At 34.4% G+C, this 14,901-nt stretch overlaps 1 protein-coding gene across 24 annotated transcripts in view; it reads right to left on the reverse strand.

Annotated features, from left to right (window-relative positions):
• The window catches only part of Pcm1 (pericentriolar material 1), a 92,668-nt gene that overhangs the window by 61,752 nt on the left and 16,015 nt on the right, over positions 1–14,901 (reverse strand). For 9 of the 24 annotated variants that reach the window (XM_048441699.3, XM_085680222.2, XM_085680225.2 and 6 more), the window contains exons 2-9: positions 14,164–14,281; positions 12,410–12,655; positions 11,111–11,380; positions 8,813–8,983; positions 8,511–8,627; positions 6,794–6,982; positions 2,414–2,591; positions 2,168–2,257 (exon numbers count right to left, since the gene is read on the reverse strand). In XM_048441699.3, the coding sequence (XP_048297656.3) occupies positions 2,168–2,257; positions 2,414–2,591; positions 6,794–6,982; positions 8,511–8,627; positions 8,813–8,983; positions 11,111–11,380; positions 12,410–12,655; positions 14,164–14,259 (1,357 nt within the window). In that variant the 5' untranslated portion in view covers positions 14,260–14,281. The remainder of the gene's footprint in view (positions 1–2,167; positions 2,258–2,413; positions 2,592–6,793; positions 6,983–8,510; positions 8,628–8,812; positions 8,984–11,110; positions 11,381–12,409; positions 12,656–14,163; positions 14,282–14,901) is intronic. The other 15 variants (XM_085680231.2, XM_048441712.3, XM_048441711.3 and 12 more) reach the window with 7 other exon arrangements.

Below are 14,901 nucleotides of genomic sequence, written 5' to 3' on the forward strand. Positions count from 1 at the left end.
AAACTATCATGGCTCCCTGGAATACAGTTCTTGTCTTACCTACCCATTTTTGCCATTAAAGGGCAAAATCCAGCAATATGTAAATAAGAATGGCAGTGTTCCATAACACCATGTCAATTACACTAGAAAACCGTAGGTTTTATCATCCTCATTAAAAACAACCAAAACCCAGCCGGGTGGTGATGGCATGCCTTTAATCCCAGCACTCGGAAAAAGAGACAGGCGGATCTCTGTGAGGTCAGCCTGATCTAGAATGAGTTCCAGGACAGACAGGATACATGGTGAAACCTTGTCTTTCCAATGTTAAAAGAAGCCACAAGCTACAAACTGCTTTTTTTTTTTTTTCAAATAAAATACAATAATTTTCTGCTGGAGAAAAAAAAAAAACGAAACAAATTTCTAGCATTTGAGGACTGAAAGAAACTCTTTTCTAGTCTAAACTTGTGAAAAACACCAAAATAACAACTTGCCAAACAGGAAGAAACACACTCTTCCCAAAGGCAGGTACGTGTGCTGTGTTTCTGAACAAATAAGAAATGCTAACTAACTCTTGCTTTCATCAGTTTTCTTCAGCAAAACTTCATAAGCACAGTAGCAAAATTGTTTTAAATTTATTAAGCTAAAATTCTTGTTGAAAAAGTATATAAAGTTCAAATTCAATCTCCTGGTTATAGTCTTTTATTGCAATACATGATAGGATATTTTTGTAAAAAAAATTATTTGCTTATTTTAACCTAGAATTACATTGATTTCTACTAAAATTCTGTATAGAGCCTAGCCATTTGTTTGTCATTTTCTCTATAAAGCCTTAAGCAGTAGCCTATAATGCTGATGATCAAATGAGATGGTGTAAATTCAAGTACTCAAGATTACAGAAACGAGATTGGGAACTCTGGGAGCCCCAATGCTCCATGAGGTTTGCAGGCAGTTAGTGGGTAGGAGAGAGACTATGGTGCAGGAGTGCAGCCAAGAAGGTTAGATGTCCATAATCCTGTCGACAACCCCTCACTCACATTCCTGTGACTAACCCTTATGAAACTTATGTCACCAAAATAGCAAATAAAAATGGCATAATTATAGTGCTCAAAGATAAATAAACTATGAGAATTGATGAGAAAACAACTAAGCCAATGAAAGAAATTATTATATCTATCACTTTGTGCCCCAAAATATATACAACTGTTATTTGTCAATTAAAAATAAAGCTAAAAAGAAACTTAAGCCTTATTAAGTTTTAATAAGAAGACAATAAGACAAAGTACAAAATTAAAAAGCTTAATACTAAGCAATTCAGTCATCACTTAAATGATACACAGCTCTGAGGCAAAGAGGGCAAAAAAAAAACATTTCTGAGTCTCACAAAAACTAAGTATAAGAGCAGTTTTAAAAGCTCATATATAAAAACATGTATCTAATTGAAATAACAGAACTACTAATACTGACCACTAAAGTAGCTCTATTAATCTGCTACCTTAATAGACTTCTTTTTATCTATTTTTATATTCTCCAGGTGCTAAGGCCTGAACCCAGGGCAGACTTAAGCATGCAAAACTGCAGCCCTTCCCACTTTCTTATTTTATGAGATAAAGTCCCACTATGATGTATTGGGGGAGGGGTCTGTATACACACATGTACCTCAGAGGTTGATGATACTGAGTATCTTCCTTAGTCTCTCTCCATCTTATTTTTGAGACAAGATTACTCACTGAAACCAAAGTTCACCAATTGGCTAGACTACTGAACCCCAGGATCCTCCTGTCTCTGTCCCTTTCAGTGTTGGGGTCATAGATGTATACCACTGCACTTGGCTTCTATGTGGTTGCTGAGGATCTAAATTGAGGTCCTTATGCTTGTGGGACACACACTTTACCAACTGAGTCCTCTCCCCAGACCCTAAGGATATTTGATCCTCCTGCCTCAGCCTTCTGAGTGCTGGATTCCAGGTATTATGTCACCAGCTTTATGTTGCAAAGCTGGTTCACATAAGATTTTTCTTTTTTAAAGCTTCCTTGGAAGGCAAATAAAGAACAAAAATTTTAGCTGCGTGAGATTTAAAACAAACAAACAAACAGGAACACCGCCCCCCCAAGCTGGAAACAAGAGCATCAAGAGTCCTATCATTCTGATGTTAAAAAAACAGTACTACATACAGGCCTGTCTCTTTTACCTCTTAAAGGTACTCTCTGATGAAAAGGAGAGCGAGCTGTCTGTCTGCACGGTACAGTATGATAGCCAGGAGTTGATCCTGCAACTTTTTCTGTATAACCAGAGAAAAGCATAGGACAGAGTAAGCCTTGCTTGCAGGTTGCTACACTAGTTAATAACCGAGATCTGATTATATAATAACAGCATTCACTTTGCAATAGTTAATGAGCCTTTCTTATAAAAATAACATTCTAAAATGGCTGCATACCAGAATCATCCATCACCGCTATAGCTTGCTCTGCTTTATGTTGCAAAGCTAGAAGAGCAGCTTGCCGTCCCTGTAGAGCTCGCAGCTGCTCCTGCTGTTGTAACATTCTTTTTAATAAATCATGTTGTTTCTTCAAATTTTCTGTCTCTTCTAAAGGCTCCTGTTGATGATCTCTGGCCTGAAAAATAAGACCAACAATACGTATACCAGACTGTTGAAATTCATGGTCCTGTTCCATTCGCCAGTGGCAAAGTACAGCAAAGATAATAGTTTTGATTGGATACACAACTCTAGATAGCTTTAAAAACTTAGAAAGTTGATATGCCCCACATTAATAATCAGGTAATTTCACAGTGAAAAAAACTATGACAAGGAAATAAAAGAAAAAAAAAAAGACCTTACAAAACAGAAGGTTGAAAGTCTATGAAGGCAAAAGGAGCTACACATTTTACAAACAAAAGAATAGGGGAGCCAATTACAGATTATAGAGAATTAATGCTCCAAAACACTTTTTTTTCTAAAACGAAACAAAACAAAAAACTAGGTAACAAAAATTTCTACCCCATACTAGAAATGGTTTTTAATATATACAACCAAAACAAATGAGAACATGTATGTGTGTGTCTGAGTGAGTGAGTGAGTGAGTGAGTGAGAGAGAGAGAAACACACCAACTTACAACCAAGGTGAAGATTTTTTTTAATGTACATTTGTTGATTATCTTATGTAAAAAGGCCTAACTGAAACACATTAAGTACATAAGAAAGCAGAAAACTTTATTTTGTATCAGATATCTTTATTAGTTTTTGACTCTTAAATTATGTCTATTTAGTAGAGTTTGGAGTATAAAACACAAAGAAAATACCTCCCAACTTCCCCAACACACTAAGAACTTATCGTCCTTTCTACATGCAACAAAACGAATTTAATCAGAAGAAACTAACAGTGGGGCTGGAGCGATAGCTCAGCAGTTACATGCAATTGTAGCTCTTGCAGAGAACCCAGGTTCTGTTCCCAGCACTCAGAGGCTCACAACCATCTTAATCCCAGTTCCAAGGTATCTAACACTCACTCTGACCTCTGTGGGCGTCAGACATGCTCAGGATGCCCATATATACATATAGGCAAAACACTTAAACATGGAAAATAAATCAATCTTTTAAAAGAAAAGAATTTTAAAAAGAAGTAAAGACCAAGTGGGCTGGTGACATGACTTAGTGGTAAAGTTCTTGCTTAACAGGCATAAGGCCCCTTGTATGATGAAAAAAAACAAAAATCAAAAAAACATGCATATACAAAATTTAAAACACAACTGAACAAAACTAATCAAAGACAAAAATGTAAATAAAGCCCCCAAACAATAAAATTTAAGCCCAATTATATATGAAATATATATTTTAATGGTATTCATTAATATACATCAAAATATTTGAAAGGTCTATTATTTAATCCATTGACATAAAATATTCCCTTTAATGTATTAAGATTTGGTTTTAAATTTGCCACATTAACAAACTTTTGTTGTGATTTTTTAAATGATTTCCCACTAAAATTAGTAAGGCAAGTCAGTGATTTCTTATGAATGTAAAAATAAATGCACTAATCTACTTTCACTGGGCATATGTGATTTCTGAGAAACCACAGGGAAAACAGACAGCTCAAGAAGTTTTTCTTCTGGATGACATCCTTCACCAGTGCTACACAAAGCCTCTTCCATCTACCTCCTCCCAATTAGAACCAGAATTATTGTACATAAGAATGGGTAACCATGACAACATTTTACATTGTGACTTAGAAAAGAAAAAACATAAGAAAACAAAAAGGCATTAAAGCCTCCAGTTAGGTACTCAGAGAAAAACTGGAGTTTGGTGGAAGTTAATGACTGCTATCAACACTGATACATATAATGTACATTTCAGATTGGTATTTACGAAAAAAGTTGAGAAGCTAGGTAGCACATCTCAGTACTTAAGAGGCATAGGCAGGTACACCTCTGTAAGTTCAGGCCAGTGTGGTCTACAGAGGACCCTAGCCAAGGTTACATATAGTGAGACCCTTTCTTGAGGAAAAAAATAAAATAAAATAAATTAAAAAAAAGAGGAGGGGAAGACAAATTGAATTGCTGCTTTATAAGCAAAAGAACTTGAGCTAGATCCTGAGAACCTTTATTTTTTAAAAAGGCCAAGCTTGGTGGTTCCCACATGGAAACCCAGCTCTTGGAAGGTGGAGGTAAGTAGATCCCTTGGAACTCACTGGACAACTGCACTAGCCTACTTGGCCCAGTTATAGGCCAGTGAGAGATGCCGGCTCAAAACAATGATGAGAAAGCACCTGAGGACTGACACTCAATGACATCCTCTGACAACGAATGGGTATACATGAAGAGTCTCTTAGTTACATAATACAAAATGTTATGTCTATAAAACATACCAAAAAATTAGAATCAGCCTTTGTAGATAGATGTGACTAGAATACCTATTATTTCATATCAACCTGTAACTCATAGGGCATTTTCTTTCAGCTTCGAATCTAAGGTAAGACCTCAAACCTTTTCCTCTATTCTGCAAACATAATGCATTTCAAAAGGCTGCTTAAGAAGGAAGAAGAAGGAGGAATTTGGAGAGTGACAGATTCTGTAAGCAGAGGAAAATCAAGTCAGGTGGAAAGACTTAAGATTTTAATTAAAATCATTTTATGAAGTATGTATTAGTAAGCTACATTGTGATGACCTTAAGAATCAAGACTAAGGTTGGCAGGATGGCTCAGTGGATTAGAGAGCCTGTCACATTAAGCAGTAAGCCTGAGGGCCTGAGTCAATCTTCAGGACCCACACTGAAGAAAAGCAATACTGGTTGTCCTTTGACCTCCACATGCATGTTGTGGTCTACCATAGGCATCCACACACAAAATAAGAATTAAAACAAAAACAAGATTAAGAATAGTTGAATTGGAAGAATTTAAGTTTAAGATACAGTAATTCTTATTTGTAAGAATACTTTCTTAAGAGATTTAAAAGCAGAGGGCTTCAGACGCAGAGGACGCAAAATGTGACTGCCTTGCGATAAAAGGTACCAAACCATGTAGCTAACACACAAGGATAATGGGTTAATGTAAGATGTAAGAATTAATTAATAAGAAGCCTGAACTACTAGACCAACCAGTTTATTATTAATGTAAAAAAAAAGAAAAGAAAGACAAAGAAAGAAAAGGAAGGAAGGAGGAAGGAATGAAGGAAGAGACAAACACAGGGCTTTTGTTACACCGCGGGGTCAAAACAGACTTGGCCAATGTGCTGTAGTGCCCATAAACTGTAAAAAGAAAGGCGACAGGTTTAGCGGATACCTGCTGTAGTTCACATTCATTTTCTCCCTTTCAATATTATTAAATCTAAATATAACCAGGAACTTTTCTGTTCAGAAGGGAGTACCTTTAGCTTAATGCTTTGTATAATTAAAGACCCCTCCCCCCGAAAAAAAAGAATAGCACAAATTGCCAAAATATTTGCAGTTAAATTTTTTCATTTTAAACACCAATATAAATATATATATATATACATATATATATTATGAAACTACAAAACAAAATAAAGATTAATGATAACAAGCTAGTAATAAAACTTACAAAATTATTCTTGTATACTCTAAATTATTAAAATGGTCTTTTGCTCTTGCTAAAAGGACACACATGCTTTTACAAATGCTATTTTATACAGAAGTATTGGAAGAGCTACACAAACAGTTTTCATCACTTATCCTGAATGCCTTTATACAAATCATGGAAAACTAAAGGAAAGAACATTTAAATCAACACTGAAGAAGAAAATCTAGCAACATATTAAAATATCAATGAGTAAATCAACTAACTAAACAAGAGGGAGAAAGAGAAAAGGTTTAAACAGTACACAAATACAATTCAAAACTACAAAAAGGGCATTTTTTTTCCTTTAAAGACAGAAAACCTAAAAGCTTACACTATTTTCTTTTTCTCTAATAAACTATAATAATAAGACAAAAATTTAAAGTATAATTCTAATTCATAAACAATACTATTATAAACAAAAGCAACCCTCGGTCAAGGTTTAAGAATGTTTTATATACTCTAAAACCTTCAATATCGAAAAAGAAATTATGATTCTAATCCTTTATAATTATAAATCAAAGTCAGTCACCATATTTTATCCATGCAGAGGTATATTATAAAGCAAAAAAGAAATAGAAACACTTAGAAATAGCATTTTACTAAAGCAAATTACAGGATATTAATGGTATTAATAATTTATAGAGTTAAGAGTAACAGCAGTTAACAAAAAAAGCAAATAAGGAAGAAGTAGAAATAAGAGCTGCTCATTTAAAGACTTCCCAAGTTACCATTGTGAAGTATACCTTTGAGGGAAATCCACGTTTTCGGCTATATTTCCTATCAGGTTTCAGTTCCCTGTCATTCTGAGGAGCTCTGCCACCTTTCCCTTTTGGACTTGTAGTAACGTCAATGTCTGAAACCTGTTCTTGGGAAGCTGAATTCCCTAGTTTGTCCTCAATGCAGGGCCGAATTCTCAGACTAAAAGATGCCTCCTTTATTAAATAGTGTAGCATATTAATTTCTTAACACAAACTCCTGTTTAACATATAAGCCAGCCTTGTAAATAAATACAAAAATGACTCATTCCATCTTTTAAAAAATTTAACCCAAATCCACCCCCAAGAGGCAATAAATTTAATTATACTTTTAAGTTTCTATAAAATAAACAATTGCTTATTAAATTCAAGCAAGCATTACATCCATGACAAGCTTCAAGTGTGCAAAACTGCTAAAGCATACTTCAACATTTATTCTGGTATATAACAATTTACAAAAGGCCATAACTTTACACAATTATGAAGGAAATTCTCATCACAGTTAACATTTTGGATTTGAGAATGTAAATTACAATCAACTATACCATTTCTCATACTTCTCTGTTAAAATCCTTCAACCAGCTGACCCCAACCCTTCTGCTTCTGCTGGTATGTAAGGGAGAAATTTTTCGCATCACTATGAACAGAAAACAATTTCCCACAACAGAATCCATTTTTCAACAACTGTTTGGACCAAGCCCCCTGAATATTTTCTTAATACAAAGAAAAAAGTTCAAATTTGCTATCTTAAAAAAGTTTAAACAGGAAAGATAGGGAGGAAAAAAGAAGCAAGTAAATTTTGTTGAGAAGTAATAGAAAGAAACAAACCCTCAAATCCCTAATGCTGAATGGTATTTTGAAATATACTACAAATCAAAGATATGGGTGCTCATCCTTTCAAAAGCAAAGAATTACTAACACTGGGTGTTTAACAGTTACGAGTCCATAATTATAGTGGTGTTTAAATAGCGCAGGGTTATCACATGCACTTCAGAAGAACACATGGTTATAGGCACATCTGTTAAATAAAATGTTTAAAAGCAAAGAAGTTTTGAAATGTACTACATTCTATGAACTAATCTATCTTACAACCTTTTCTTTAAATTACTATTTTCCAAGGGAACAAATGTTTTTATTAACTTTATAATCAGAAACCACAATACTTTTTCTTCACTAAGAGTAAATAATGTCAATATTATTCTGTCTTATTAGCTTTTATTTTAACTTTTTATACAACTAGCTTTGCTATAGTACTACAGGATGTCAAATAAAAAAGAAAAATCTTAGCACATTTGAGATGAGTCCTCACCAGCAAATGAATATGGACACCTCTCCAGCTTAACATGCTTAGCAAACCTGAGTATCCCTAGTGGTAGTAATGGCTCTCAAACCTACAATGAATTCTAACTTTGTCAATGCTACTTAAAATTAGGAAAGCTGTGCTGAGCAAAACCAATTACAGACATTTCTATACAATGATAGAATTAACTAGGTTTCCAATTCAAACTTTTAAAACTACTTTTAATGTTACTAATAAAATTTTCAAACTTCCATGCTTAGAAACTAAATATACCATTAACAATTTGAGGGTTTCTTTCCTGGAATATACTTTTTATTAAAGAATGCCAAAAGCTGTCATCTTGAAAAATGAAGGAAAGCCTTAAATCTTCATTTCCAGCACTTTAATTACCAAAAAGCAGCTTACCGTGGTATCTGAAGCCTCAGACTGCACATCTATGTTTAGCGATGTGCTCTCAGCTACAGAACCAGATCCCACAGCTGAGTCTATAGTCCGAACATCCTCCTCCTCATTTTCTCTAGCCTGAAATATTTTAGTGGTATAAATCATACAACTATTAAAAAGGTCAATAGAAAAGTTATAATGGATGGCACAATTTTTGAAAATATGTTAACTCCTCTGGAGTGGCATCAGAATATCGTCAATATTTGTACATGGTACATTATTAAAAAAACCAACACATATCACTTAAAAAGTCAAAAACTTACAAGGATTTTCTGGAGAAATTTCATATATGACTTTTCTTGTTCTTTAAGGTGTTCTATTAGATGAGTAAGGCGCTCAACATTAGCAGATCTTTCATTTTTCTCTACAAGATCTTCTCTCATAGAACTAGCTTTTGTAATATAGTCACGAATTTGAACAAGTCTGCTTACAATCTGCAGGGAAAATATTAACAAGAAAAGTAAGAAAGCGGGTGGAAATGGAAACTTTCATAATTTAATAAACTTTGAAAAAAAAAAGAAAAGTAAGAAAGACAGTATACAACATATAAAACCGAGCATAATTAACTCCACAGCAATAGTATTATACATTTTTATTTCAAATGAAGGTAAATCAAGGATATATCTAGGTCTACCATACATATTTATGTATGCAAGAAAATTTGAATCAAGCTTAGATTTTAAAGATTAAAATAATGGTCAATAAACTTCAATCATTAATTTAAAATTTCAAAAATATTTTAGTTTATATCATCTGAAAATTGGATCTATTATAAACTTTTATTATTGTTGTAGAGATATTGTTTGCTTTTTTGTATCTGTGTGTGAATGCCACGGTGTATGTGGAGGCCAAGGACTACTCCCATGGAGTTCGTGTTCTATTTTATGTGGGTTCAAGGTACTGGATCTTTAGACTTACAGAATGTAGACAGCAGAGGAAACCCTAAGTTGGTGAATTTGTGAGTCAATATGTACAGATCAGAAAGGCACAGTCATGCAAAGGACTTCAAGATCTCAAACCCATGAAATACTGGCAAAGCCAGTGGTAAAGCTCTCCCCAAGAACCCAAAGTATGAGTGTTTATGAACGACTAATTAGTGTGTACAAGGACTAGCAACTGTGGCTTCTTTTTCCCAGATAGTTACAGCCTGAGCCTGCTCACTTATAGAGGCCGCCTATCAAGACTGGTTAACAAAGCTCAATTGTGTGCTGTACCTAATAAACACACTCAGACTGAGATTCCGGATTAGCAGAACCGCACTCATCCTGCTATCCTGTCCATGTGTCTGTCCTTCCTTCATTCTTTCACTACTCCTAGTCAGGGTTCTAAGCCCCATCAGAACCCCACCTGACTCTGCTTTACTATCCATGTGTGTGTCCTTTCTTCATTCCCTTACCACCCTAGTCAGGATCCGGGCCCCAAGCGGTGCAAGTTGTTCCACTAAGCCATCTCTCCAGAACCCAAAATTTTATTTATGAAACAAATCGCTGAGAAATTATGTACATATTCCACGTGGGGGTGGGAGCATGCATGCATGTCTGCACACATACTACAGGGGCACATGTGGAGATGAGAAGATGAGTCTGTGGTACTGGTTCTCTCCTTGCACCTCTACATGGGTTCCAGGTTATCACAATCAGGTTGCCAAGTTTACGCAGTAAGCACTTTTACCCTCTGAGCCATCTCACTGTCCCTAAATATGATGCTTAATGGTTATATTTCTATATAAATAATTAGTAGTATCATAAAAACAAAACTTAAAAGGACACTTTTGAAAATATTTTCCAAAAATATCAGCATTGTTTTACTCTTTTTTCATGATTTACTTTATTTTTAATTGTGTACGTGTATATAGGCAGGTGTATTTGAGTAAAGGAACCTGTGAAGACCAGATGTATCTGATCTTCCTGGAGTCAGAGTTTCAGGGGTTGTGATCTAATGTGTCCAATGTGTATGCTGGGAACCAAAGCTGGGTCTTTCATAAGAAAAATGTGAGTCCTTCACCACTGAGTGTCTCTCCAGCTCTAAATGCCATATTTGTTGTTTGTTTGTTTGTTTAGTTTTGCTTTTTTAATTTTTATTTTTTTGGTTTTTCAAGACAAGGTTTCTCTGTAGCTTTGGAGACTGTCCTGGAACTAAATCTCGTAGACCAGGCTGGCTTTGAACTCACAGAGATCCGCCTGCCTCTGCCTCCCGAGTGCAGGGATTAAAGGTGTGCACCACCAACTGCCCAGCTCCAATAGCCACATTTGAATTAAGTTCTTTAAGAAACAAAACAAAACAAAATCACACTCTTTCTAACCCCGCTTTATTAAAATTAGCAATTTAGTGTTTGAAAGTCAGAGAAGCTTTAATGAACATGAATATGTAATTTCTCAGTCATCTAAGGAGTAAAATATTATTCTATTTAAAATACATGGTACATTATTGAAGAGGGCTAGGGGAAAAACTAATTCTACTTAACTGAAATTCCTATATGCATAACCTAATACTTCCTGAAGAGCTTAAGGTTTACACTTTGAGATCTGCAAAACCACACCCAAATAATTCCATTTTACCACCTGGCTGCTCTCCATTGCAGGTTCTCCTCGCCCATCTTCTTCAGAGACTTGACAGTTTTGCAAAAGGTCATTACTTAAAGCAGAAGCAAACAGCTCTTTGCATTGCGCTGATGCAGTCGCTTCTCTCTTTGGAAGACTTGGAGTAGCATCCTTGCTCTTGTTAGTATTAATCTGCATAGGTAAAAAGTTGAAGGGCTTTCGGTTTTCACTAAGCTGACGTTTGTTGTTAGCCGCTGTTGCTCTACCTTGAGAATCACTTCCAATACTTCTCTATACACAAAAAGGAAACCAAATCAAACAGTAATCTTTCAACAATTTTACAAGATTCCAACATTCTTAGCTATAACATTAGATGAGGACAAGGTTTTATAAAAAAAAGTTTTGAAAAAGCTTCAGATCTACAAAATCCTATTAAATTATCAAAATTTGATTTCTTTCTTATTCTTATTTTTTGAAATAATTGAATGGTGAATACGAACAAGGCTAGTCTCATTAGTAATGTGGGCTACGTTATAATTCATATTGCTTAAAAATTTTTGTAGGTGTTGGCTCCAAAAAATCAGTATTAATTAATAGGCTATAAACACAATGAATTAATAGATTATAAGCATAATGATTTGTCCACATGAAACACTACTTGAAAAAGCATTCAGTGACCACTACCAACACAGCTGAGGTAGATTGTTTACAAAGTATATTTTAGGCCATGAGTTTAGTCTCCAACAACAACACACACACAATCAGTTTAGTACCTAGCAATGTGCATATGGTACATTTACATAATACCTGGTCATTTACACCATCACTGCCATATTAGACTTGAACCTACTTTTCTGCATGTATGGAAACCTCTTTACCTCTGCAAAATTCAGATATGACAATAAAATACCGGTAAAAATACCAGCCAAGAGTTTATTATTATTTCTACTTGCCTTTATATCTAAACTTTATTTTGGTGATTATAAGTCAGTTTTATTCTAAACTTTAGATAACCAAGCACATTCACATTTATCCAATAAATGTACTAAACTTAGTAGCAATATCCAGTCAGCAATATCTACTTTGATAATGAAGTATCTTAAGCTAGCTATTAGAATAGTAATAGCCCAGAAAGGCTTTTGGCAAATGTAAAAATACAACTTTACTTCTATGCAAAGACAGTACTATAATCAGTATTTAAAACTCTCTCCACACATACAGAAACTTTTATTCTTACCAATCATTTATTCTTAAAACACTACTTATTCCATTTCAAGTATTTCCCATGGTTATAACTTATTTTGAAAAGAATTCACAAACCTGATCTAAATCACTGAAGTTTATCCGCTGTTTAAGCTTCTCTAATTCTGCCTGCTCTGGAACAGACATCTGAGTCAGATATCTACTGTGAGGAAACGTATGTGGAATCTTTGTTCTTCGCCTTCCAACTCCTGGTGATGACTCCGGAGAAATATCATTAGTTACCCTCTTATCACTTGCTACACCAAACTTTTTCTTATTCTTTTCTGATGATCTATTGGCTTTCTTCTGTTGGCCACCCCACTCCTTTAAAAAAGTAAAACCAAAAGTTAATTTGACCTATATCAAACCAAGAAAATAATTTGGTATGCTCAAAAAAACAAAACAACTTTGATCTGGATATTAAAACACTAAGACTTTTTCACATACAAATACTCTCTTTAGCGGTTTATTTCTGTCAACCCATTTTTTCATTATTATATCTATCCTAATATTACAGCTTAGCCTTTAAAAAGTTTATTACCACCTATTATAGATAACAAATATTAAACTCCAAATTCCAACCCACAAACCAATTTAAATATTTTCAATCATTTCTTTTTTGTTTGAGATAACGTCTTCTTCTAGTTCAAAATGGCCTTGAACTCACCATACAATCCAGGTCAGCCTTGAAATCATGATTTTCCTACTTCAGTCTGTCAAGTTCTATAAGACTACAGAGATATTCAAAAGCAATTCTAAAAACTATGTTTTTCTAGCCATCTGTTATGACACATATCTACCATCTCAACACTCAGGAAGCTGATAAAAGAATGCTGGAGAGTTCAAAAGAATTCAAAATCAGCTTCAGCTATGTAGTGAAACTTTGTCTCAAAAAGGTTTTGTTTTTTTCTAAATTAAGTATTGAAATAAATACATCTTTAAATGTCCTCCTTTAGATTACAATCAGTTTGTATAACAAAAAGGAGATATATATATACATACATATATATATACATATATGTATGTATATATATACACACACATGGTTTCAGTTTCTTACTCTTTAAAATAAGGTACCTTAAAAATAAGATTAAAAATATTATCTTGAGTATTTAGAACAATGCCTAGCATCTGATAAGCATTAATATAACTATTATTGTCCTCATTAGTATTTTATGGGAAACAACTATGCATTCCTACATTATCTATCCACATTGGAAGACTCTTAGTTAACACTATAATAAAACCATTTAGTAAACTGTCCTCATTTATAAGAAATGTTGCCTCTCTAAGAACTGCTTCTCCATCCCATTCCATGTATGGGTATTCCTGTGAACCTTTTATACTAGTTAGCCCATCCTTTCAGGCCCAGACGAATAAAAAAGAAATTTGAATCATAACTTTAAATTGGTCAGGATATAATTTCTTCCATGACTGAAAACCTTCAAAAAAGGCAGCCTCAGTATATACAAAACCAGAGAAAAAGAAAAGGGAGGTCTGGAAGGTTAGGCAGGGGTTCTGAGAAGACAGGCAGAGTAGTGAAAAGCAGTTTTTGACAACTTGCAGTCTTTTCCACTTCCTAAAACTGAACTACACCCCTTCAACCTGGCTTCACAAAGCACTTTACCTCTTTATAATGAATGGCTATTTTTAGTTTAAGCCAACTCATGCTTTCCATGAAGTAAACTAAAGTGACTTCAACCAATAATAAGCAACACAGAGTCCCTACGTATATATGCCTGCAGTTTTTGTAGTTTCGGTGAATACAACTGATGGGAAAATCTAACAACATTCGTAGTCAGCAATATACCATCTTCAGTAAGATATCATACCATATTGTTGAGTCGGTCATCTACACTCTCATTGCTCCAATTTGGTAAGTCCTGATCATGCATGACTTCTTCAAAAGGACCTCCTCCTGTGGCCATGTTGGCTTTAATAATTAACTCTCTGCAAAATAAGTAAAAATTAATCTTTTTAACACATAAAGATAAACTTTATTTTAAAATTTATTTATATTTATATTGTGTGTATGCATGCTTTTGCATGTAAGTGCAGACATACATAGATCACAATGTATGTACAAAGATCAGAGGACAACTTTCTGGAGTCAATTCTCTCCTTCCACTGTGTGAACTGGGGATGAAACTTAGTCATCAGGTGTGAAGAACAGGCATTTTCATATGCGAAATCATCTTGCTGGCCCAAACTTCAGACTTAAATCTGAATCCATCAATATGGAATTTAGTAATATAAAGGAATCACTGAAACATGAATTTTAAGAAATTACAATGTCAACCACATGCCACAGATAAATTGATTTATCTTCTATACATATTAACATGAGTTAAGCAGCAAGAGTGAAGGACACACGTTTGTAATCTCAGTACTAGGAGGTAGAAGAATCATATGGTTGAGACCAGTCTGAGCTAAGAAAGAGCTTTAAGATCTTGCTTCAAATAAAAAAGAACAAGTGCACTAAATATTTTTCAGAGTGCCTATTGCCTCATACTGCTATATTAATCTCCCGAAAGTTTACCAAACTCATAAATCCTTCCCACAGAGGTTTT

The sequence above is a fragment of the Myodes glareolus genome, chromosome 23 (assembly GCF_982192425.1).
Source record: "Myodes glareolus chromosome 23, mMyoGla1.1, whole genome shotgun sequence".
In the NCBI taxonomy this organism is placed as follows: Eukaryota; Metazoa; Chordata; class Mammalia; order Rodentia; family Cricetidae; genus Myodes; species Myodes glareolus.